This window comes from Xenopus laevis, chromosome 3S (assembly GCF_017654675.1).
Source record: "Xenopus laevis strain J_2021 chromosome 3S, Xenopus_laevis_v10.1, whole genome shotgun sequence".
Lineage (NCBI taxonomy): Eukaryota > Metazoa > Chordata > Amphibia > Anura > Pipidae > Xenopus > Xenopus laevis.
In genome coordinates, this window is record NC_054376.1 from 88,718,041 (window position 1) to 88,745,000 (window position 26,960).

Below are 26,960 nucleotides of genomic sequence, written 5' to 3' on the forward strand. Positions count from 1 at the left end.
ACAGGCACTGTAGAACCAGTTTGATTTATTCTAGACACTTGCCATTTATTATGGATTTATGTGTGTCTGTGTACACTTCAATACACTGAAATACAGTGCTCTGTATAAGTGTAAGTAAAGGATTAGCAATTTACAGGTTTGTATTGTTCCACATATTTAGTTAATACATGTGAATATACTGTTGTTTGTTGGTGTTTCCATTTTGCGTTACTAGTCTACCGCCCTGTGCATAGTAGTAGCAGTAATTACACGTACAATTAACACAATGCTACAATCATTGTTGCCAATTTAAAGATTAATGTAGAGTTCAGCCTTACTTAAGCATCAATTAGAGAGTTGTTTGTCAGCAGGGAGCTCCATTATAGCTGAACCAAAAATGTTAAAGTCAGTGAGTGTCCCTCTTAAGTACCAGATGGTCCCCTTACAACTTTAAAGTAGTTTTTACCTTCTGTTATGGAATAAGAATAATTATTTCATATTTAAATATATCTTTTCAATAAAACACCTCCTCGAAAACAGAATAATTACCTTCAAAGAACTGTTGCAAAGCTTCATTTTCCCCTAATACATCCAGTCTGTCCATGATACCTTTCCAAAAAGTCTTTGGCAGGACTGCAGCTTTCACAAGACAAGATGAAGATTTTTCGTTAAGGTTTTAGAGACGACACAGCTAGGCCATGATTCCGATAAAGGGTTGCGCTGTACGTATTCATAACACCTCAAGGCCGATCTGATTGTTCTGTGGAAATCCAGTTCTTCATCATAGTTGCTAGTACCCTTTTCTTCACTCCATTTCCATGAGAAGGCCACTAACATTTATTTTTAAGAAGAAATATAATAGTAAGTAGAGGAAGCTTGTTTGTTTTTCCCTTTAATTATGAGCAGCGGGTTAGGAAAAGCTCATTCTTTCCAGGCTGTAAGGACCTTTGATCTCAGTGATCTACATAGCTCATGCGTAGACACCAAAGTAATAATCATTACTTGTTATCTATCATTTGTCCTTCCATGCAGCAAAGATATTTTTATGATTTCAGTGAGTAAGCAGCATTATACGCCTCTTCATCTCTGATCATGTGTTATGTTCTTTGAGGAAGCAACACACTTTCAAAGAATGTCCATTACACAGAATCATTTAATTAGCACAAATGATTTAAAAGAAAACTCTACCTATGTAGCTTGTGTAAACTGTAAGCAACTAAGATTTAGTGGTTACCTGAAGGCTCCTGACAGACGCCTGCAATAGTGTGGGGGAGAGGTTGGGTACCTGCTATGCTGCTACCCCTATTGCTCAGCTCACTCCAAGAGCTCTGGTTCTCTCCTCAATGTTGGGTCCTCCTTATCTAAATCTACTCTGGGAAGAGTTAACCAATCAGCTCTAGTCTCCAAGAACCAACCTTCTTCTTTTCCATCTTCTCCTTCTGTTCCTTCTCACCATCCATGATTTCATCATTACAAGTGAAGCTTTACAAAGTTGGTTGGAGCAGGCCGCTGTGAAGGACCTGGAGTGGCTATCACACTATTATTAGGGAAGTGAATTATAGAGTCTTATGCTATTAGGAATATACAAGAATGTATTAGCACCTAGTGTAGGCAAAATATTCAGGCTTAAAGGGACCCTGTCATCAGAAAACATGTTTTTTCCAAAACGCATCAGTTAATAGTGCTACTCCAGCAGACTTCTGCACTGAAATCCATTTCTCAAAAGAGCAAACAGATTTTTTTATATTCAATTTTGAAATCTGACATGGGGCTAGACATTTTGTCAATTTCCCAGCTGCCCCTGGTCATGTGACTTGTGGTTGCACTTTAGGAGAGAAATGCTTTCTGGCAGGCTGCTGTTTTTCCTTCTCAATGTAACTGAATGTGTCTCAGTGGGACATGGGTTTTTACTATTGAGTGTTGTTCTTAGATCTACCAGGCAGTTGTTATCTTGTGTTAGGGAGCTGTTATCAGGTTACCTTCCCATTGTTCTTTTGTTTGGCTGCTGGGGGGGAAAGGGAGGGGGGCGATATCACTCCAACTTGCAGTACAGCAGTAAAGAGTGATTGAAGTTTATCAGAGCACAAGTCACATGACTTGGGGCAGCTGGGAAATTGACAATGTGTCTAGCCCCATGTCAGATTTCAAAATTGAATATAAAAAAATCTATTTGCTCTTTTGAGAAATGGATTTCAGTGCAGAATTCTGCTGGAGCAGCACTATTAACTGATTCATTTTGAAAATATAATTTTTCCCATGACAGTATCCCTTTAAGCACAAGTGGGGGAGAAGTATCTTTTGTTAATTTTTTAGTTGTTATAGATTAGAACTGTGATCCTCAAAATGTCTAAATAAGCAGTTTTACTAAAATAAGCTCTGAAATACAACTGTATGTAAATATATGAGTAAATTATGTTTATTTGCTGGTATAACTTAATTCCTTTACAACAGGGCTGTCCAAGTGGAGGTTTGCAGGCCAAACGTGGCCCTACAAAAGATTTTTTATAGCCCTTCACTTTGTCCAAGAACTCCATGGACTTTTTTTTTAACACATCATAATGATCCTACAACCAAAATATGCAAAATAGAGGATAAGTGTTTTATGTATGGCATCTTAGACAACACTACTTTAAAAGAATGCCAGTTTCTTACCCCTATAAATGTAAACTTAAAGCTCTGCCTCCTTAGCTGTAATTGGTATGCTGGGAATTATGGTTCAGCAAAAGCTGGAGAGCCTGCACTATGATTTCAATTACTGTGCATATGTATGGCATGCATATGGTTGCACATATATATATATATATATATATATATATATACTGTATTTATCTGTCTATGATCAATACAAATAATCACAAAGCTAAATTAGTTATGGACATTGTTCTTTGACCATCAAATCCTGCCTGTGAGCAGAGCTGGACATAAAAGGACATAATATTCGAAGAAATATTGCATCATTTAGTGGGGTGGCCTCCTTTCAGTCAAACTGTATTAGGCTATACTGAAATGTATCCTAATGTAGACTAAGTGAAAAATCAAGGTATATATCTCCTATTCTGGTGCAAGTTTTGCGGTTTTCATAGCTACCATGTAATAAGTATCCAAAGCATTTACTAACCAGCCTTATATTGCGTCATTTATATTCTATATAAACAGTATATTGTCTGACCCTAAGCTCAGTAAGTGACAGCAGCACAGAGCATGTGCAGTGAATCAGCAGGAAAGAAGATGGGAAGCTACTGGGGCATCTTTGGAGGAACAGATCTTCCCTGCTATAAGGCTGTGGTTGCCTTGGGCTGGTCCAGAACCTCAAGGCATAAAGTATAGCACTTCTTAAATCCTGGGGGGGGGGGAAACTTTTCATAAAAAGGATTATGTGCCCTTAGAAACAACAGCCTCCTTTTTTTTACTGTATATAAAGTTGAACAGTCATGTAGCCCACATGTATCATAAGCAGACAGCAGACTATACAGACTCCCATGTGATTATGTTGCAAGATGTAAATATATGGACGTATAGATTATGAGAAGTGATTTGGCCCTATAACAACACTCTATCTTAGGAGTGTAGACTTAGGATGTGCACTCTTGTGTATAACAGGCATATTTAGTAGCACATAATAATACAAAGTTGACATACCTAATTCTGAAAAATTTTGAGTAAAAAAATAAATAAATAAAATTCAATTCAAATAATTTCTACTTTAATGTTTTCATTAATGATGCCTATGATTAAGGGAATGTTTCCCGAAACACGTAAGGCGATGCTGTTCCCCTAATGTTGCAATAAACTTTTTCAAACTTTTCCGGAGTGCCATCTGAATTGCTCATTTGGACCCGTATTCCAGTTGGGATGCTGGTGGCTGAGCACACGGAGTTTGTGGAGCTGATTGGAGGAGACATTGCGTGGTGGGGTGAGTCTTGATCGATCACAATCTCACTGACTTCAATGTTTTCATTCTCTTTCATTTTTTGCATTTAACATCCATTGTTTTGTGAATAGTTTACAGTTTCTAGAATATAAATACCAGAGATAGATAGATAATACCTTATTTGAGCAGCATTTGAGTGTAGATTTCCATTTTGCACCCTAGGTGTCACTGTAAAACCGTGAAAGAAAAAAGGCAGTAAAAGGACTACTTGTTTGATTAAGCTAAATTGAACTATCACTGTGTATAGCTACTATTTAATTATATTATACCTATTTTTTCATTGAAGCACTGAGATTAATTGTTTTAAAGAGACATTTTAAGTTCTTTGGCTATTGTGAGGTTATTTTTTCAAGTTTATTTGCGGGCAGTCGGAAAGCAACACAGCTGGGTGTCACTGAGAAGAGATGTTTGCCATAGACTTTCTGGGTTGCATCCTCACCTACAGAACCCAGTGCAGGCTGATCCCAGTTGTCTAGCTTATTATTCCCATTCCACTATTAACCGACACAAAAGCTCCTGCAGAAAGTGACCCTAGTGTACTTTGTGAATCTGATAGGGATCTCAGACGGTCTGGTCCAGGGACTGATCCAGCTTCAAGCTGGGTTTTTTTGCCTTCCTCTAGATCAACTAGCAGTTAGGCAGATTTTATACAGACTTGGACGTTTGAACTGGTGAGATGTGTTTCTTTTCCCAGTCTAACCTCCTGTGGGGTATATTTATCAAAGAGTGAAGTTAGGGATCACCACAGTCCACTACAGTGAAATTCCGACACTCCTTTCATTTCTATGGGATTTTTAAAGGTGTATATATCAAAGGATGAACTTTCACTTTCAGCCATTGATACTCTTTTAAAAATAACATAGAATTAATGAAGAGTGGCGGAATTTCACTCTAGAGGACTGTAGTGATCTCTAACTTCACTCTTTGATAAATATGCCCCTATGTTACTATAGTTAGTGGAGCAGGCACAAATGTAAAGGATGGACAGTCGCCTTTTGTCCTTAATTCCAAGGAGGCCAAGCACTGGGGGAAATTGAGTCGGCCACAGTAGCTCAGGAATATGGCTGGAAAAGATCAGGAGCAAAGTTGGGGTACATTTCAGGGCCATAGGAATAATTAATCCATCCCATCTTGTAGCAGCAGAGTTCAGTGTTGGACTGGCCCACAGGGATACCAGGAAAACTCCCACTGGGCCCAGTTGTCAGTGGGCCTCTTGCTTCTAACCGTTTGGGCTATTTCATGATCATATACAGTAGTAAGTAGATATAAAAGATTAGGAGAATAAACAGGTTGAGTGAGGAGAGGAGGGATAATAGTTTGGAAAGTGGGCCCATGGTCTAAAGGTTTTCTGGTGGGCCCCTAGAATCCCAGTCCGACACTGGCAGAGTTTAAGACTGGAGGAGAAGATGGCTGGTAAAAAGACGGTTGCACTAGTCTAGTAAGGATAGGATTAGAGCATGAATTTTTTTGAATAGCTACTTGAGAGAAAGTTATAATTCTTGCAATAATGGAAAGACAAAAGTTAGGCACTAAACTAGGTCACTTTGGAAAAGTACATGTTACTTGATTGCTGCGTTTAAATAATATTTACAATGTGGAATAACATTGCCTGCCTAGCTCTATTTAACTGTGCTCTCCTCCTTTCTTTTCTTTTTGGCCATTCTCACCTCTCCCGGCCACCTGTTCTGGATGTATATGCGCAAATAAATGATTGTGTTACAGTCTCTGCTTGTGGCTAACTGGTTTCTGCCCTGAGGATGAATAAAAAGAACAAATGCAAAACTCATTTTCCCTGGACGTACTCCATATCAGTACTCTCCGGGATATTCCCGACCCCCTTTTCCCCATCAGAAAGAACCCTCCCCAAAGCTTTAAAAGGTTTTTAGCCTTGAGAAAGCATCAGGTGACCAGAAATGGCACCTAGGAACTGGGGTTTTTTGATCCATGAGATCTTTTCCCCTGCACATTACCTCATATCTTGGGATCGTCAGCACTTTTCAGCTCGATAAGGTAGTACAAAGCTGTTATAGTATGCTTCATCCCATGTAACTTCTTGGCTGTTATGATGGCATCCAGCAACAAGTGCTTGTCCCCCCCCATCCATGTGCCCTCCTGGCCTGTCTAAAAAGCTTCCAGTGGCAATGGTGTGTGGCTCTGCACCCTTTGTATTTTTGCGGATGAGGGAGGAAGGTGGAGGTTAGCAGTACTCAATAAAGTATTCAGTTAATGGCCTGAGTCTGACTGTCTCCGTTTTGTTTTTGTTTGGTTCCCCTGTGGGAAGATATTTTAAAAATGGATTCAGTATTCTGAGCCAATGTCCTCCCTCACAAAGTCTTTTTTTTTTTTTTTTTTAAGGAGAAAAAAAAATGGGCCTTGCACCCTACCCCATAGTCTTTAAACTTTGGGCTGGTGTGTTTTTTTTGCATAATAGAAGAAATATCATATCCGTGTTATTTGTAAATGTAATTGCTATTATCTGTCTGTTCATATTCTCTGTTCTATAAAACCTAGGCACTCAAGTCACCATCCACCACACACATTGTGTTCTGCAATGCAATTAGTTCACTTAAGAAATTGATTGATTGTCTGCAGACAATGATGCAGTAGCAAAAGTAGTTAGAGTTTAAAAGAATTTTTAAACTTTTAACTACTTTTGCTACTGCATCATTGTCTGCAGGCCTTCTTACTAATTTTCTCCATTTTTGGTAACCCTGGACTGGGGTTTATTTTGTGAGATTGCACAATATTATTCTTTGCATTTTTGTTGTTTTTATGATTTGAAGCAGATATACACACCACTCCACCTTGTTTATTTTATTAATATCGACCACAATTCTGCATGTGACTCTTAAGAGGGCCGGTTCCGATGGATATGACAAAAATGATATGGATTTAATATATAAGGTATCGTATATCTGATCAATTAAAACAATCTATTTCCTTTCTGCTGTCCACATTGTGTGCCAGTTTCAGTGGCCATCTTTGAGCTGTTAAACATATTCAACTCTATTGATGAATATTACAATATGCTCTTCTGAGCAAAGTCTAATGTAAGCGCAATTAGTTTATCTTAAAAGACAAAAGAATCCAATAAATAAATAAATCACCCAATAAATCTAGTTACGCATCTGCTCCTATGAAGCCGTGCACTGGCCTGTGGTACTTTATTCTGAGTGTCACAAGAGCATCTGTTTTTGACCTCCCTGGTAGCCCTTGGCTTCCCCTCCCCCCATGCATGTGACACAGGATCAGCTCACATCTATCACAAACATAATAAGGGTCATTTATCAATGATGGGCAAATTTGCAGTAACCCATAGAAATGAATCAAATGTTTGCTTTTATTGTTCTAGCTGCATGAAGCTCATAACTGATTGGTTGCTGCCCAGGTGCAAATTTGCCCAGTGTTGATAAATGAGCCCCAATATGAGACGGCTCCCAACTCACTCATTATTATAACAAGAGAGTAGAGCTCTGTGTCTGGACTCCACAAGCAGTTTGCAGTACTGCAGATCCTGACATCAAAACCAAATGTTTGCATCAGAATACATTTTCATGCTTATTTAATGGGCACTCTTATTTATTCTTCAATAATTATTTTTATTCATGGCATTAAGTGTTACCTTTATAACTGTAAATATTTCTGCCAATGCAATACAGACTCTGCATTGATCCAGGGATAACCCTTGGCTAAAGCAACTCCAGATACCCATGAACCCAGCAGCCTGCTCTGCATTCTTATCACTCACTTCTAGGTAAGCAAAAATAGCTTCAAGCTAATTGGCTGCATAGATCGCTTAAGGTAAGTACATACGGGCAGATTCGGGGAGATTAGTTGTCCCGGCGACAAATCGCCCCTTCTTTGGGCCGACAATCTCCCCAAACTGCCTTCCCCTACCTTCCTGCCGGCTATAATGAAAAATCGTCAGTGGCATGGCACTCTTACTCGTGAGGCAACTTTGGGTGACTTCAGAAAACAAAGTACTCAGAGTGCCATCCTGTCTGCGATTTAGATTTTAGTCGGTGGGAAGGCTTTTCGGCTTCTAGTCGCCCAAAGAAGAAGTGATTTGTCACCGGGAAACAAAATCTCCCCGAATCTTAGCGTGTGCCCTTACCCTTAAGGTTATTGCAGATGGAGCATGCTGGAGATTTTGCATGGGGGGACCAACTATCCAATAATAGCTAAGCATTAAAGTCTAAGTCTCTGCCAATAAAACATTACAATAGCCCAAGGAGCTGGAATTTTCATTCTCCAGCATTTTCTGGCGATTCCGATGTAATAATATTAAAGTCAATGCACAGGTCCCATCCAGGAGAAGATTTAGTGCAGGTGACAAAATGTCTTATCTGTTATGGTCCTTAACCTGGCCATAGACGCAAAGATCCGATTGTACGAATCAAGGATTCGTACAATTATCGGACCATGTGTGGAGAGTCCTGACATTTTTCGTCTGGCAGAGATCAGTCGTTTGGTTGATCAGCCAGGTTAAAAGATGTCGGCTGCGGGTAATATATCTGTGTGTGTGTTGCTGATCATACAATTTTCAGTGGGAGACTGTCACTGGCTTTTGTGGGACACAACTTTCGTACGATTGCTGTCAGGGGCAGAACATCGGCTGATTTAGGGTAAAGGTATACAGTGCGATTTCAGTGCCGCCTTTTAATGCACCCCACATGCTGCACCAAATCACCCCAGCTGACTTGATTGGGAATCAGCTACAAATGCTTTTGCAGGCTCTTCCCAGGCAACATTTGCTTTGAAAAGAAAACGGCCACCTTTTTGGACAGATTATCCAGCAGGTGCTTCCTGTGCAAGTTAGTCATAGCTGCTACAGTGTATGTTTACTTACCTAAACAAGGAGAAATGTTTACTAGCTAAGCAAGCCAGAAAAACCACTGAGATACAAACATATACAAATACCTGTACATATGCAGAGGGAGCTGTGCTGTCACACAAAACCGCACAAACACATATTCAGATGTTATTTATTTATTTCATGTGTAAAAGAAAAGACTGACAATTTCGAACTACCATTTATTTCTCCATACTGAGGCGGTTCACCAATAATTTACACAAGATGATGCCAGCAAATGCTTATTAGAACCTCAAAAGCTAAGTTTCTCCTGCAAGCACTAGGGATCTCTTGCAAGTTATTTAGCAGATGTCACATTATTTGATATTTGTGCAATCTGCAAAGTACAAAGGAAAGATACATATTGGATAGTTTTTATTACACAGTCGTTTGAGTATGTGGTGCTGCAATGTTCTCTCAATCTCCTAGCATGGAAAAGTCCAAGAAACATTTGTGAGCAATCCTGTAGTGTGCTAACTGCTAAAGCTCCTCTTTGAAATATCCAAGTTTTGCTTGAGACATTTCTTTCCTAAGTTGCATGACCTCCCAAAACATCTGATCAACTGTAAAAAAAAGATAGAAGAAAAGATCAACACTAGCAAATAGATGTGCACATATAGTTTAATTGTGTTTAGGAAATGTAATATAATGTTTGGTAGTAAGGAGACGGATTGTGGACAGGAGGAGCGCAAACCTCTCCTTTACAAGTTTTGTTATCTTTGCTTGCAAACAGCTAAAATACTGCTTTGTACACTGCTACAGGTATGGGATCTGTTATCCACAATGCTTGGGACCTGGGGTTTTCCAGATAACGGATCTTTCTGTAATGTGGATCTTCATAACTTACGTCTACTAGAAAATCATATGAACAGTAAATAAACCCAATAGGCTGGTTTTGTTTCCAATAAGGATTAATTATATTTTAGTTGGGATCAAGTACAAGGTTCTGTTTTATTATTAGAGAAAAAGGAAATCATTTGAAAAATGTGGAGTCTATGGGAGATGGCCTTTCTGTATTTGGATCTCTCTGGATAATGGGTTTCCACATAAAGGATCCTGTATCTGTACTTTGCTTGCAACTAAAGCAGCAACTATAGCATACTATGCCATAGCCTTTACCTGGCAAAGAGGATACAACTGGCAAGAATTTCTTTGCTCTGCAATTTTGCTTTTATCCACAACGAACAAGCCAGTTTGCCATTTAAAGGGCATCTAAACGCCAAAATATTAATTGGTGTGACCTTATTCAGAGTGATTTTTCCTAAAATTTGCTTTGAGGGGAAAAATAAGATTATCACTGTTTTTTCGGGATTTTTCACCAGAAAACTCTGATTTCTTATGCTTTTTTGCACGAAAACTTTGGGGTATTGCATTTTACTGATCTTTCTATTTTGGCCCTCTCTTGTTCATATTCCAGTCTCTTATTCAAATCAACATGTTTGCGAGGGTAATGTGGACCCAGCAACTGCAAACAGAAGGGAGCTGCTGCAAAATAATCTAAATAAGTCAAAAACCACAAATAATAAAAAAATTGCAAATTGTCTCAGAATCACTCTCTACATCATACTAAACGTTAACTCAAAAGTGAACAACCCCTTTAACGGTCTGTGCACTACCTGGATTCAGATAACCTTTGGGTTGCTGACTTTCAGTTGAGCCAAATGCCTGCTATTAGCATTCTAAAACGGCAAATATCTCAGACACCACTAAAATTAGAAAATATAAATTACAAAAGTGCTCATAGAATGAACCTAAATTCGCAATAATTCATATTTTTGGTTTAGATGCACTTTAAGTTGCAGATGGCGAAATAAAAATAAATAAATAAATGTTAATAATAATAATGTACTCCTGATACTTCCCTTTAATGGGTCATATACCCACCTACCTCAGTTTTATAGACTATAGTCTGTCAAAGCCACAAAACTGAGCAGAGAAGTGTCAGGAAACGCACTCCTGTTACACATAAGATTAGCAAGGAACAATAAAAATTCCAAGAAAAAACCTGGTGTGGCTCAGGCTGCAAAATGTTGTGCTTCAAAAGTTTACGAAGTACGACAAAGCAAAATCTCTGCTAAAGCAGAGATTCTGATTTTATTTACATTAAACAAAGAATTCATAGAACAGATTTCATAGCTGTGCATAAAATGAAATGTATTCCTAGAACACTCACCATCCTGCTGTTTTAGAAGTCCTTGATGGATGTACCGGATATATGTAAAGAAATTGCACACAGATGCAATCTGAAAAATGTACACAACAAATATAAAAGCAGCCATTATTGTGCTTCTGAATACAAAGTCTCATAATAAAAGAAGCCTTTTTTTAATGTTTGCATCATGAGTTGAGAAGAGCAGGTTTGTGGGGGGAAAATCATTTTGTAAACTGCATTTATTGGATGGACCTTTTGTGTGCCAGCTTTTATTGCTGTCCTACAGAGAACCTTTTAGTCTCACTGTATCCAACACATTCAGCATTAAAATACAAGTATTGGATCTAATATGCAGAATGCTTTCTGTAATTGGAATCACCATACCTTGAGTCAACTAAAAATAATTTCAACATTAAATAAACCCAAAAGGATTCTTTTTATACCAATATGGATTCATGGAGTTTAGTTATGATCAAGTACAGGTATGGGACCTGTTATCCAGAATGCTTGAGACCTGAGGTTTTCCAGATAATAGATCTTTCTGTAATTAGGATCGTCATATCATAAGTCTACTAGAAAATCATGTACATTAAATAAACCCAATCGGATTGTTTTGCTTCCAATAAGGAATAATTATATCTTAGTTGGGATCAAGTACAAGCTACTGTTTTATTATTACAGAGAAAAAGGAAATAATTTTTTGAAAATTTGGATTATTTGGATAAAATGGAGTGTTGGAGACAACCTTTCCATAATTTGGAGCTTTCTGGATAACAGGCGTCTGGATAAAGGAACAAGGCACTGTTTTATTATTACAGTAAAAGGGAAGTCATTTCTAAAAATTAGAATGATTTGCTTAAAATGGAATCGATGGAAGATGGCCTTTCAATAATTTGGAACTTTCTGGATAAGGGGTTTTCAGATCCCATACCTGTACAGTGTTTGTAGATTAGTGCCCCTGGACAGTATAATTTATGGTGCATACCTTACCAATGTTCGCTTAAAGCATGAATAATAACTGTAACTAAAATGTAGTTAGGGTTATTAAAAAGACAATAATTACAGATTACAGTTTCCCTACCTGTTTGGCTGAACCCATAAGTGAGCCCAGCAAAACAGCAATATCAATGAAATGTTGGATGAATTCTCATTTGTTTTCAAAATTGTGAGAACAGTGCAGCAGGCTGACTTGTGGAACAATATGTTATGTTTATCAGAAATGATGTATTGTAACGAGAGGTGTCAATTCCCAAAGAGGCAGGAAAATGATCATTAAATAGACCCAGGACTCTCTTATACTCACCCTATATCTACAGCAAGGAGAAATATAATAGTAATTGCTGGTGTCTCCCAGTTTAATTCTGTGCTTACACAACTTTGTCTGACCACTTAACGCGCATTTCCTAAAAAGAAATAAAAAGGAAAGATTTTTAAGGCTGTTTAGTATAATGTAGACCAGAGTCTGCCCAAACTTTTGTACCCATGAACCAGGGGATTGTGCAATGATTGTCTCCAAGAGTTGACTCCAGCCAGGAATTTGACAATCTACTATGATGCCATTGAAATCAACTGCAAATGGGATGGTAAAAAAAAAGATGTTACTCACAGACACTGGTTGAGGGCCTACTGATGATGAGATTGTGAAATTGCTCATTTAAAAAAAAATGATGGTGGGGGTCGATGAAAAAGGCAGAAGACGACAAACATTCCAAAACAAACAAATAATAAAAATGATGACAAAGTGAAAAATTTTTATGAACAGGACATTCTGCACTTGCTAATTGGCACCATAAGCTTCAGGCATTTCTACTAAAGTCTATTTGCCATATAACTAAATGCAGTACTAACCATTACTTTATAAACTCACCACCCGGCAAAATACGTGAGAGTTGTTTAATATAAAAATGTAAAATAAAAAAAGAAATCCTGCACTATCTTATTTGCAGCTGCTAAATTTACCTTGGATTTGAAATATTAAGCTCTTGTTTTATCAGGCATAAGAGATGCCCACTCATGACCAGTAATTTGTTTCACTAGTAATATACACAGGGTTTACTTACTTGTACACCATCATATAGATTATGAGACCACTACTGTTACTATAACCTACAGCAGACTTATTACATGTCTGATACTTCCGTTGGCTGACAATATATATCATAGTAGTCCAAACTATATAAAAAGCAATTACCTCAGTCACTAAATTCTTTGCATTTCTGTGGTTTACTTACTTTGATCCTCCACATTCAACAGCTGATGCTTTAACAAAGCGGGCAGGTTGCAGACCAGCAGGCTCAATGCTTAAGGTGTTGTTTTCTACCGCTTCAAGTACAGCTGCAGCCAGCTATGAATTAAATAATAAAATTATAACAAGGGAAAACGGTGTACATTTTACAGTGTGTCAATATTTTGTTATTTAGGATACAAGCTGTGTTTTTGGATTTAAGGATTTCTATAAGCTTTTGTTTTATATAGTAGAATGGCTCACTTTGCAACCTCCCTATCATTCTTACAGCACTTGTGCAACCACTTTCAGTTGTCTCTTTACAACACATCTCTGAAAGGTTTGAGTAGCAGTTAGATTTCCACTACAACTTTTCAGCATTAAAATAGCACAGAGTTAAATACAAGTCTACAAAGCCAGCCTTCGGTTTGGAAGAGAGTAGAGAGAAGCCTGAGGAATGAAAAGAGAAGCATTGTATTTAAAAAGCAAAACCATAAACACAAGCTGTAGTTTGAGGCATGACAGCAGTGAGTAATGAGTAAGCTTAAGATAAGCCCCAATGATATTTCTGTCAAAAGTACTATGAAGGACATCAGATGTGGGCCCCCTTCGCACCTGGTTATCTGTTCCAATAATGCTGATGATTGATTTAATTAAGCCAATTATTATCTGTTATATTTGAACTAATTGGAAAAAATAATACTCAGTTTGATATGCAGGAGAGGTGAGTTCACACTTTTCTGTCTGTAGTCCCATAGAGTAGTAACTCTAAGGGTAAGGGCACATGGGCAGATTCAGGGAGATTTTTCGTCCCTGCAACAAATCTCACCAAACTGCCTTCCCCTACCTTCCTGTCTGCTAGAATGAAAAATTGCCAGTGGGATGGGACTCGCATCGCTTCGTTTTCCAAAGTCGCCTGAAGATTTTTCGTTCTAGCCGGCGGGAAGGTAGTTTGGGGAGATTGTCGCACCAAAGAAGAGATTTGTCACAGGGGCGACTAATCTCCCTGAATCTGCCCGTGTGCCCTTACCCTAAGGAGCGTATTTATTAACATTGATAACATCACCAGTGATGTTGCCCATAGCAACCAATCAGCAATTAGATTTGAACAGTCATCTACAGAGTTAGAAAACATAAGTAAATATTTGTCTCCATCTCATAAATATGCTTTACAGGGTTCTTCACCTTTACATTTTTTTCAGTTTAGTTGGTTTCAGAGTATTCACCTGAAATAGATTCTTTTACTAGTTAATTTTTATTTTCTGTTTGTGACCTTTTTTCTAATATTGAAGTGTAAAGTTTGATTTATAACCTTCTAAAGCAGCTCTGGGAAGGGTCTCTTTAACTGTTCTAAATTGATACATCTAGTTGATACATTTGTTATCTTTGTCCCTGCTGAGCAAAATCCCTGAGTTTCATTAAAACCGGCTGTTAAAATTGATACAATAGTTGCTAATATTCCAAAGATAGTGCTACTATAGCTACTAAATATAGCAAATTGTAACAGTTCAGATGCTCCTGGGCCACAGAGTTGCCAGACTGAAACACTAGACACGGGAACATTCAACTTAAAACTTAAATTTTGGAAAAACAGTAAAAAATAAAAGATGGAAAGCAATTGAAAAAAGTGTTTGTTTATAGTGAATATCTGAAAACAAATGAACTGAAAAAGTTTTGGAAGGTGAACAACCCCTTTGAGAATTAAGTAACTCCTAAGAAGAGGAGGAGACTGCTGCCGCTGCTTAAATGTAACATGACAGACGTGATGCCCACTCTTAAAACCAGATGTGATAAAGCCGTCAATTTTGGTTTCAGCTGAATACTGAGTCCTAAACAAAAGATTTGGCCAAGTACTGCATTAAATCAACACTAATCTGCATATACAGATTCAATGAAATAAATGTTCCATCTGGAAACAAAAAACTACTGCTTAAGCTGTCAATTGCTTTAAAGTTGCATGGCCTTGAACAGGGGTGTCCAAACTTTTGGCTCGCTGGGCCACATTGGAAAAAGATAAAATTGTCTGGGGCCACACACACGTTTGATTTGTAAAAGTAAAGGAAATACACAGAAAAGAACTACAATGCCAGTTGGATAACCAGATGGAGCTATACACTGGAATATGGGACACGGATATTATTATTACTAACTGGGCAATGGGCAGAGTCCCCACTCCTCCTATTTCCTCGGAACCAAGCGTTTCAAGCTGGGCGGTATTCATATGCATCCTGGGCCGCATGTGGCCCTCGGGCCGCAGTTTGGACACCCCTGCCCTTGAAGGAACAGTTCAGCGGCTATTACATTTGACATTCACTCTCTCCAGCCTTTATAAGATATTTTTAAATCACTAGCTATACTGAAAACATCTTCCATTTACCTAGTATACTTTTTGCACTGAATAGTACTAATCCAAGTCCTACAATTGAAAGTGCTGGGATATGGCAGAATCCAGAACAAAATCCTGGATTTGGTGCATCCACTTCATACAGAAATGAGGTTGTACTTTCAGTAGCACTGAATGACATGCCCGAGTGGTGGTGGTGTGACAAGTGATCACCTGGAATGTTGCTCAGCTACAAGGAACTTTAGAAAAGCCTCTTTTGGCCTGCCACTGAAGAGGTAGTATATAATTTTCAATAAAAGCACAATAAATAGGACTTAAAGGATCAGTAACATACATTTTTTTAAAAAAAATTGTTAGCATAAAATGGAAAAAAAAAACAGACATATTAAACTTTTAAATTATTTATTAAGAAATAACTTACCAAAACTCCGCTTGCACTCCTCTTCAGAAAAGGCGACGATCCATCATGCAGCGCTCGATTGCTCCTCCCTGGCTATCTCCTATAAGGAAAGCAGGGAGGAGAAATGGATCGCCGCACGACGGATCGGCAGATCGCCTTTTCTGAAGAGAAGCGCAAGCGGAGTTTCGGCAAGTTATTTCTTAATAAAGACTTGGCAATTTAAAAGTTTAATGTCTTTGCAGTTTTTTTTTTTTTTTTAATTTATGTTACTGGTCCTTTAAAGAAACAGAAGCTCTGTATAAACATGATCCCCACCCCTCCATCTGCAATATGTGTCTCAGACAAAAATATATAGGAGAATTTGCTGTTCCTTCTTATTTACTACATGTAACTCTAGAAGACAAAATGAGGCAGATTTCGGATCACAGGATAAAGCTACTCCCAGTGAACTGTAGGTTGACAGTTGAATCAATATTATTGCCACTGAGCACATGAAGAATAAGAAAAACCATGTACCTCACTTTTCGGGAATGTTAAACAAGGGCAGATATCCTCCTCATATATTCTGTGCAAAAATGGGCCTGCCCTGTCCATGGAAGGCTCTTCTTTCCAAGTTCTGAATTCATAGTAAAGCGATAAATCAGGCTATCAAAGAGAAATACATTTTACAATAATTAGAAAGGAATAAGTCTTTATAAATGAAAATGCTTTGCTAGCCTGTAACCACAATCGTAATGACCTTATGCAATAGTATGCTGCAAAGATGATTTACTGGCAGATATTCTTGCCTACTTATGATTCCACATAGCAGCAAGACTCGTGCCATCTCTGTTCATTGTGCATGCACACTACTGCCAAAAAGTATTCACAGCATTATATAGGTGCTTGAGGCAGTTGGTACCATCAACCTTGATACAAAAGAAAACAAGTAAATGCTGTACCAACAAGCATGAGAACTGGGGACAAGACAACTAGATATATAAACCTAAAACATATCCACCACCTTTAGTCTCATCTTAATTCTTGAGAAAGATAACACAAAAGGTTTTATCTTTCTCAAGAAAAGTCCTCTTTTATGAGGACAAGGCATCTCTTTCTCAGCTCATTTCATTGCTTCCCATTGAAAAATGTCTATGTTTTGACCCCTTAGTACTAGAAGGGGAGCAGAGACTGGGCCACTACCCTATTGCAGTGCACAGCAAATAGTAAATGCCCAGGTTTCAATCCCCAAATTTTAATTGGGCTAGGAGCAGTGAGAGGTGGATCAAGCAGGTAAGGAGCTGACTGGGAGAAGGACCCATATTTTGAGTAAAAGTTGTCTGCAGGTAATGGTTATTAGCAGCTTTTTCTATATAGAAATAAGTAAAACCATTGTAAATTCCTAATAAGAGTTAAGTGTTTGTTACCATGGATTAAACCCATTTTGTTGCTTAGTTTTCCTTAATTGGCAATAACACTGTTGAAATCAATACTTTTATAGATCTATAACCTTGGTTTGATCTAAGGAGATCTGGTGTGAAGGCCAGACAAGATGAGATTTGCTTCCCTAGATTGTGAGAGGTTTTCTAACAAATGTTTAATGGAGAAGGAAAGGCATCCAACACTTGGGATTGGCAAATGTTAGGCACCGCCAAGTGATTATATTGACTTACCTGAAACCCTGGGCCGGTGCTCCTATCAGCAGAAAACTGCACCGGCCTGGGGTTATAACCAGTGAGCACCAAAGAGCGCTTCTCTTCAGTCTTCCACTTTCTTCGCGCTCATGCGCAGCCAAAAAGCAAAACTTTAACTAAAAAGTTGCCTATTTAGTTCAACTGCGCATGCGTTTAGCACCCCAAGTGCAGGATGCCTTTCCTTCTCCTTTAAATGCACTGTATCACATTAGATATGAATCCTCAAACTCATTTTCTCATCTCAAATGGGAATTGGAAAAAATCCCCTGCTGTGCAAGAAAGTCTTTGCCAAGGGCAAAAACTACAAGAACAGTAATACACATTTGCTTCAAACGGTCACTTTTAATATGCATGTGAACAGAAATTTAGGCACTGTGGTATGAAAATGTAGCCAGTGTAAAAACACAACAATGGTACATATCATGAAGAACTGAAATAGCACAGGTAGAGGCGTTCCCTACATATCACATCACAGTTATAGCAGAAACTGCAGTGAAATCATTCTTAAAAATGAAAGATATTTATTATTAAATATTTTTATAGGGATTGTTCACCTTAATGTTAACTTTTCTAAATAACAGAACTCTAGGTCCCTTTGCAATTAGTCTTCATCATTTATTTTGTGTGTTGTGTTTTTCAGATTGAAATGGAATCTTAAAAGTAGATAATATGAAGAAAATTAGCAATAAAGAATAACAACTCCATTTTGTTTTGGCTGGTTACATTTAAATAATTTCAGCTGCAGGCTGGAAAGAGCCAACCATACAAAATAAAGAAGAGTAACTAAAATGTTTCTTGGAATAAATTAATCTAAACATAATAAAAGTTAATTTAAAGGGATTCTGTCATGATGTAGTTTTTAATTTCTAAATTACACTGTAAATAATTTACTTCACAATATAAAATTTAATTCCTGAACCAGCAAGTGTATTTTTTTTTAGTTGTAATATTGGTGTGTAGGGAGCCATCTCAGGTCATTTTGCCTGATTATGTGCTTTCAGAAAAAGCCAGCATTTTAGGGTGAAACTGCTTTTTGGCAGGCTGTTATTTCTCCTACTCAATGTAACCGAATGTGTCTGTGGGACCTGGATTTTACTACCGGATGCTGTTCTTAGATCTACCAGGCAGCCATTATCTTGTGTTAGGGAGCTGCTATCTGTGTACCTTCCTGGGGACTGGGGACATTTGGGAAACTGACAATATGTCTAGCCCCATGTCAGATTGCAAAATTAAATATAAAAAAAAAATCTGTTTGCCCTTTTGGGAAACTGAATTCAATGCAGCACTATTAACTGATGTGTTTTGAAAAACAATTTTTTACCCATGACAGTATCCCTTTAAAGGCAAACTTCCCCTTTAAACATCTGCATTTGGTAAATGCAGGCTATACAATATTAATGGTTTATCAGGAAATATATTTTCAGTGACCATTATTTTAGGAGACTGGTTTAATCATTTCTCAAGTATTGATACACTAAAAAAAAAAAAAAATCTAAATGAGATGTGAATAAAAATCAGTTTCTGTTTTCAGTTAGGGAGACATCTGGATGTGGAACATGAAAACATATTGTACATAGTGTACACAGAAATAGTGGGATTTTTTTTCAATAAACAAATATGAGCACTGTGTGAAGTCATAATCCAACCTTTAAATTACCTCTTTCAAATCCATGACAATTGGAGATAGTACACTGAGGTCTAGTGTTCCCCCTCCCATAGCACTGCTTGTGCTTTTGTTCCTGGCATGGCCCTTCTTAAAGGGTGCCTTTCCACCAGGTTGCAGTTCTTTTGTGGGGGATGTTGGTGAGGTTGAGAGAACCAGTGTTTTCAAAGCTGCAACCTCAGCCTGCAGTACATCAATCTAAAAGTAAAAAAAATCTTGTAACTAACAACACAAATAACAAGCAAAAAAAAAATCTTGTAAACAGTTCATAAATACCTCTAAATTGAAAATTACCGTTTCTTACCTCCAGGCCTTATACAAGCAATTACGTCAACACTATTAGCATGGAACACCAGAATGCACCATTAGATGAGAGTTAGCCTCAGGCCTGGACTAGCAATTTGTAAAATTGGGCAAATGACAGGTTGGTCCTGTTTGGACCTGTGTATCTGAAATATAAGGGCTTATTTTGAATCCCAGTACTGACCTGGGCAGCCAGGTGCAATATACTTTGCTGTCTTAACTCTGTGGTGCTCTTCCTTCGTGATCCACAAAGATGTTGCTTCTTTATTTAAATTGGGTGAGACTTGGAGTGAATGTTATGAATAAAACCTGGTTATACTATGAGGAGCACAGTGCAGTTTGCCATGGTGTGCAAGTGCTTGCTAAGCTGGCACTAAGGAGATAGTATAGGTATGAGATTTATTATCTGCAATGAATGGGATTTTTTTCCAGATAAGGTTTTCCATAATTAAGATCACATTACTTTCATAATCTAGTTAAAAAAAACAAAAAAAAAAAAAAAAACACACCCAACAAGATTTTACCACCAATATTGATTTATGTACATTAGATAGCATCAAGTACAAGGAACTATTTTATTATCACAGAGAAAAAGAAATCTATATTTTGCTGAAAACGGACTATGGGAGATGGCCTTCCAGTAATTCACAGCTTTCTGAATATTGCAATTCCAGAAAGAGATCACATACCTGTAGCTGCTCAGAATTCAGTCAGTTGAAAAATTGCAGATATCTCACTTACCTTTCCCTGTGCCTCCTTAAGCTGTTTTTCTGCAGCGGCTTGTTTCAGGTTTGCTTCCCGGACCATTTTATGTGCTTCCTGATTAATGCAATTAAAAACACCAAATAATAAATAGTAAAAATCTAGTTTTACACTCCAAGGTGTACAATAAGGGCACAACCCCTTAATGAACACCCACAAAACCTGACCCTCTGCATTTACTAAAGACAGAAGAATCACACCCTAAAGGCAATGCTGCCCGAGGGCATCTTGATTCATGCAACTTGTAGTGATGATTAAATACACTATTTGCCATAGATTGCTTCCCTTAATATTACAATTAAGCATAGTGGGTTACACTGGACCCCCCAATTATTGCCATAAAATATATACCATATCTGCAAAAATTACATACTGTTGCATTTCTGGGCAATAATCATAAATGCAGGCTAATTCACATTGTTTCCTATTGATACTATGAAAATGAAGTCATGGCAGGAGGCAGGCCGTATTTAGAACTAAATTATAGTGGCAATACAATTTAAAAATATGTGAATATAAAAATAAAGAATTGCATGATCCATGTACCTTAAAGATAAGAGAGCTTTTAAACCTACTTCAAAAAGACTTGCTGTCAGCTCCTCCAGTTCCTGCCCCAACTGGTCCCGTACTTTAGAAAGTCTTTCGCATTCTTCATCTTTAAGTTTCAGGTCCTACAATGGGATCCCAAAAACATATGTTATGCTAAGATAAGCAATGGAAGGGCCATTAAATGATGATGGAGCCCAAAGTAAAAAGTAAATCAAAGTGTATTATCATTCAAATTACAAGATTTATGACTCCAAACTGTAAAATAAAAGAACCTCAAAACTGCACTTTTTTTCCCCAATTACTGTTATTAATATATATCTCCATGCTAAAAATGTCTCATGCCTTGAAGCTGTCCTAAGATAGACATGATATAATTACCCGTTTAGCTCTAGCCAGCTCTTCTCGCAACCGTTCATAGCCCCGGTCTCTAACTTCCTGAACAGACGGGCTCCGTAATCTTGACAAGCTGTCTGTGCTGCTACCAAGCACATCATCTGAACCATCCACTACATCTGTCAATGTGGCGCCTTGCAAAAATTCTCTCTCTGCACGGTTGTCCTTCTTTCTGCTGTGTTTGAGGGAACATGTTGGGCATCCAGAGGTAGAGCAAGATATAGAATCTGTTATATTGGGGCTGAATGAAACAAAAATGGAAAGAAACATACTGTAATCTGTGGCACATAACTAGCCATCTTCTTATAACCTGCAGAATACATTGTATTAGGACCACCATGGTCCTCTTAAAAAGAACAGAAAATGCCCTTTGGCACCTACAATACAATCCTAAGCAGTTAAGGGGCCCAGGGCCAGCTATCCAAAGCATGGACATGTTTTCTACATATGTATGGAAAACACAACCATGCAATTCCGCAAATGTGAATGTGTTGGGGGTGAAGAGAAGGGTCACTGGGTCCTGCAGCATTTAGGCTCTTAGTGCTCACAGGAGGGTGACAGAAATGTGAATGTGTTAGTTGGCAGGGAAATGTCATGGACTTGTCAACCCTACCCAATGCAAATAGAATTCCAAGGCCTCCTCTTTACCAATAGTAAGCCCCGATTTTTGTTGACATCGCCAAACGAGCGGATCTCTCCGTGTATGGCCACCTTAAGAGTCATTGATTATGTTTTGCTCACACCACCAACAGGAACAATTCCATTATCAGAAACTCCCATTCCATCAATGTCCAGGTGGTGTGTGATTGCCGCATGCGGCCACCCTCCCTGCCCAGTCCTCCTTTCTCCCTACCTCCTCTTCCCCCCCCCCCAATCCCCCCTGCCTCTGACCCCCCAACCTCCCTTTCTGTCACCCTCCTGTGAGCACTAAGAGCCTAAATGCTGCAGGACCCAGTGACCCTTCTCTCCACCCCCACCTCTTCGGGACTGGAGAGACACTCTTCTTCCTTGCTTCCTCTACCTCCTCCATCCTCCTGTTCCTGGCCAGGCTACTCCTGCCATGAGGCAAGATGAGAACCTTGCCTCAGGCGGCAGCAAGCAGCCAGTTACGAGGGGCAGCAAAAAGCTGGCTCATATATTGTGCTCATTGCACTAGTGATGCGGCACCCCTTTGACCTGCTCCAAAGCAAATGTTTTAAGCACAGAGAGGGAGACGGGTCGGCATTGTGGCTGTTGAATCAAGGTTGCCTGACCAGTTACAATTGTGCAAGATATTTTGGGCAACTAGCGTATCCAAATAGCAACGATAGTGATAATTTTGTGTAAAAATGCACCTAAGATGGCCACTGGAGGACTGTGTGAAAGAATGGCAAGAAAGGAAGTTCATTTAAATAACTCGATTCAATTGATTCGATATAAAGTGGGGCAAATGAAAACTTGAACCAGCAAACGGTTATCAACCAAGTATTAGAAATTTACATTTTATTTTCAGTTTTTTAATTTGTCTAATTACTTTTGAGCTCCTAAAATGAAGTGATCGTGTTCATAAAAGGCTTCAGTTCCTCACATTTTTATGCAATCTTATTGTTCAACCCACTGAATTAAAGCATCTGGGTTGTTTCATTTAAAATTCATTGTGTTAATGTACAGAACCAAAATTAGAAAGAAGTTGTCTCTGTCCAAAGATTTATGGGCCTACCTGTATGTGCTGCTCTGCTAATGAGGCTGATCTGTGGCATACTGTTTGTAATTCCTATAATCATTAGAGGTTAGTATGAATTATTAGCATCTGCTTTGCCATGAGTCCTCCTAGCAACCCAGACAGGTTTTCCATGTATTAATGTATTCGTTCTGTTGCTAGTTTAACACAGACCTACTGCATTCCTTAGAGTTTGGGATCTGTGTGTAATTGATTATTCTGCCCACAGTATCATGTGTCACACTTAGGGCCACAATATGGTGGGGGTATGGAGAATAGTGAAGAGTATTTTGAGTGGTTATATAGCAAAGAATCTCTTTCTGGCTGGCCCTCTAATTTCCAAAGCTGAAAACATTACAAGTATTTGTTCTAATGATCTCCTGATCCAAGACTTCTAGCAACATATGCAAAAAAAATATTTAAATAACTTATGTATGAGCATGTCAGCCACACAATAAAAGTTCATTGAGCTAAACAATTGCATGAACCCATTATTATTATAGCAGTGAATGTTTTAAAACTATTTTTACCCCCAAATGTCTGGGGAGGACAATAAAACATATTGTACTGCAGCAGTACAACAACATGCATTAATTGCTTTTACAAATCTTATTATGAAATAGTTTCTGGAGACTGTCATTCCTGTCTAGGATTATACTGGAGATTTCGGATTAACAGATGGTTTACCTTATGCCTGTAGTGTTTCCACAGTTTAGATGCCTTGGAGAAGAGTACACTGGCTGAGTTGGAAGGTCAGCAGCATTCAAAGTGTTGGGCTGAATAGGGCTGGGGCTAGCAGTTAAATGGGGCCGATAGATTGGATTCGGAGAGGTAGTAGGTTCCTGAGCTTTGACATCACGCACTCCCAGATCTGGAGTCGTAGGTGAAGCAAGATTCACTTCATGAAAGCCTTCCAGAGGGTCGCTGGCCATAGTAAACACATCATCCAGAGGCCTGCTAAATGATTTGTATTATGAGTAAATTAGTGAATTAATCATTCACTTTATTAAATAATAAAGGTTATAAAATGTAGCAGATGATAGTAGGCAAACTTGAGTGCCGTTATATATCACAAAGCAAGCAATACAACTTGGCGCTTTAGGTTCATTATACGGACCAAATGCAGAATAACTAGTAAAAAAAGGAATGTTTTATATGGCTTTCTACCTGATTATAACGGGCACTTGCCTGAGAAATATTTTGTTTTCAAAACTTTTTACACTTTTCCTGAAGATCACTTTGGTCACTGAAGGCTACATTTTATCGTATATAGATCTGCTCACAGCAATTATTTCGGACATCAGTAACATAAACTAAAATATTCTTATACACAAGCCCTTCTGTGGAGTACAATATTTTGCAACATTTTATTTAATGCAAACATCATGAAAAAGGGATTTTTGTCAATCAGAAAACAAGAGATGTGTACTTTGCACGATGTATTGAAACTCTATGAAATATAATTATTTTCCTATTTCCTATAAAACGTTTTTCCCCTCTACATAATGGCTAGATATAGCACATAACTTTGCCAAAGTTAATATAAAGAACATCTGCCAAATCCTGATGTATGTTGATATATGACAGCACAAAGCTTGACATTTGGGGGTTAATAATCCTTTCATCATCAGGTCTGCAGAAAGAAAGCCGAAAAAACGTCTTAATTTTGCTCACATTTTTTTCCATTGATTGCTTTATTTCTTCTTCGTGCAGGATTTTCTTTCCCACAAGCATGTTTTTTAGGAAACAAATTAAGACTTGCCAATCTTTAGGTGGAGAGCTCTTCATTTTTTTCCAGAAAAAAAAAAGCAATTAACGCAAGAAAACATGGGCTAGATTAAGCTCTATTTTACATTTTCTTACAATTACAACAACTCTGATGACTAATAGCTCATAAATCAGCCCCATAAACTTGGGCAAGGATTTTTGCATTCATGTAAGAAATGAATTTGGATCAGCATGTATACTTATATGAGCCAGATCATTGAATGGTTGGGTGATGTTTAACTTTGACTATCCACATAGAGGGCTAAATAGCAGTCCAACCCCAACAGTTGGTAAATGCATGGCCACTGACAGGGTCAGACATACTACTGTGCAACCACAGATTTGATAGATGATATAGATCAGGGGTGCCCAAAAGGTAGATCGGGATCTACAAGTAGACCATTAGACCATTGGTGATCAGTAGATCTCAAGACACTGTAAACAAACAACTTGTCTAGATCATCCCCCTATTTTATGCTTTTCATTCAGATATGTATTATGTCAAGGTTACATAAGAAATAGTTGTTTGTTAAATATAGCAATATACATTCTCACAAATCAATATTTAAATAATATTTTCCATGGAACAGAATGCTAACAATGCTTTTATGTAGATCATAATGGGACATCATGACTAGAGTATGGGCACTCCTCATATAGATGATTTGGGTAGATGATATAACAGGTGTTTGATGTTAGATATGCAGTTTAAGATTAGGTTTCTATTTAGAGCTCCTCACCAGGCTTCGCTCACTGTATCTCCAGATGTCTACATAGTATCTCATGGCTGTGCTGTGTCTTAAATCTAAGAACAATTTAGTGGGTGCAGGAAAACAAGCTGTGCCAAGCTCCGACCTTGATGAACTACTTCATAAATGTAGGTGTTTATTTAGTAGTGAATCAAGCAATGATTAGTAAAAAGCAATAAATTAAGACAATAAAATGTATGGGTTTGAACTGGAGAGCTGTGCTTACCGCATGAGTCCTGCATGGGTGCATTTTTTTTGAAACCCGTACATGACCATGACCTGTTTCATGCCATGTAGTATGTTGAAAGAATAGTATTGTTAAGTGTCTGGTTGTTTGTGGTAAAGTATTCATGTAAGCGAGCCAAGTGTTGAAAAATCTTCTTATATTTTTTGTTTGATCTAGTCAAGATGGAGAATGGAATGAAGTTTTTGTTGTGGCTTTTCTAGCTGCTGCTGCTAGTCCTTCAGCCAGAGCTTAGTCTGGTTTACTGATACTTACATTGGAGGAAAATTTGCTAAAAATAGCAGCTGTGACATTTTGTGGGTTATTTATCAAAATCCGAATTTTTCTGTGTTTATAATAAAAAAAAAGACATAACCAGAATCCGACAATTTGGATTGTCGCATGAAAAATGAGAAGGTTTTCAGATTGTTGAGTGGAAAATCCAAATTTTTCGGATTTGACGCCTGAAAAGTCCAAATTTTTTGTAAATTCAGTGGAATCGGCGGAAAAGCCTAAAATGTTCCGTTTATTGTACGAAACCCAGCACAGACCATAATATCTTCAAATTGCAAATAGGACCTCTGCTTGTGACTTCTACAGGACCTTGACAGGTTGAAGATGGAGTATTTTTTTGGATTCAGACTTTTTGCATCCTCTGGGTCTAATAAATCTGATTTGTGCAAGATGGTGTTAAATATGATGTGCAAGATTTGCACAGACATTTCCTGATATTTATTGGCAAGCAGACATTTCATCACGTGTGTCATATTGGAGAATGTCTTGTGCTCCTGTCTGTGGGATTGTCCATTTTGTTAGCTTAATTTTGGATTTGTTGTAGTCTATATTCTATTCTATAGTCTATAGATTTGTGTGTGCATTTTACAGTATTATGATGAGCCCACAGTGAGTTTTTATCTGCATCCGTAAATTGTTTTAATTTTTGTTTGACAAAATGTACTAATTGGTTAATGGTTATGTAAGAAAGGTTATTTCTGCATCAAGTCTGGTATGGGTAAGAGTGTGAATCTCTCTGTGGTCACATCTATAATGTTTCGTATACCTAATGACTGCCAGGTTTGAAATAAAGTATTGCTTATTCCTGGAGCTAGGTTTTTGTTTCTAAGCCAGGTCAGGTGTATGGAATTGTAAGGAGATATGTTTTCTCTTTTGCGTATAGAGTACCAGGTTTTATTTGTATGTATAAATAGGGGATATTCTTGCATAGTTTGTAGAATATATCTTAATAGCGTGTGTAAAAGGAAATTTGTAGATGTGCCTTTTATTAGGATTTCATCTT

General features: G+C 38.0%; 2 protein-coding genes across 5 annotated transcripts in view; both read right to left on the minus strand.

The window, feature by feature from the left end:
• myrfl.S (myelin regulatory factor like S homeolog) overlaps positions 1–991 on the minus strand; it is a 55,432-nt gene extending 54,441 nt beyond the window's left edge. Inside the window, exon 1 of the mRNA XM_041588611.1 lies at positions 529–991. Within this exon, the coding sequence (XP_041444545.1) occupies positions 529–583 (55 nt within the window). The 5' untranslated portion in view covers positions 584–991. The remainder of the gene's footprint in view (positions 1–528) is intronic.
• Positions 992–8,883: 7,892 nt separating this feature from the next.
• rab3ip.S (RAB3A interacting protein S homeolog) overlaps positions 8,884–26,960 on the minus strand; it is a 29,595-nt gene continuing 11,518 nt past the window's right edge. For 2 of the 4 annotated variants that reach the window (XM_018254291.2, XM_018254292.2), the window contains exons 2-11: positions 23,612–23,878; positions 21,211–21,466; positions 20,859–20,954; positions 20,263–20,340; positions 19,213–19,416; positions 16,399–16,527; positions 13,146–13,258; positions 12,218–12,317; positions 10,936–11,005; positions 8,884–9,325 (exon numbers count right to left, since the gene is read on the minus strand). In XM_018254291.2, the coding sequence (XP_018109780.1) occupies positions 9,243–9,325; positions 10,936–11,005; positions 12,218–12,317; positions 13,146–13,258; positions 16,399–16,527; positions 19,213–19,416; positions 20,263–20,340; positions 20,859–20,954; positions 21,211–21,466; positions 23,612–23,878 (1,396 nt within the window). In that variant the 3' untranslated portion in view covers positions 8,884–9,242. 4 annotated transcript variants of the gene reach the window in all.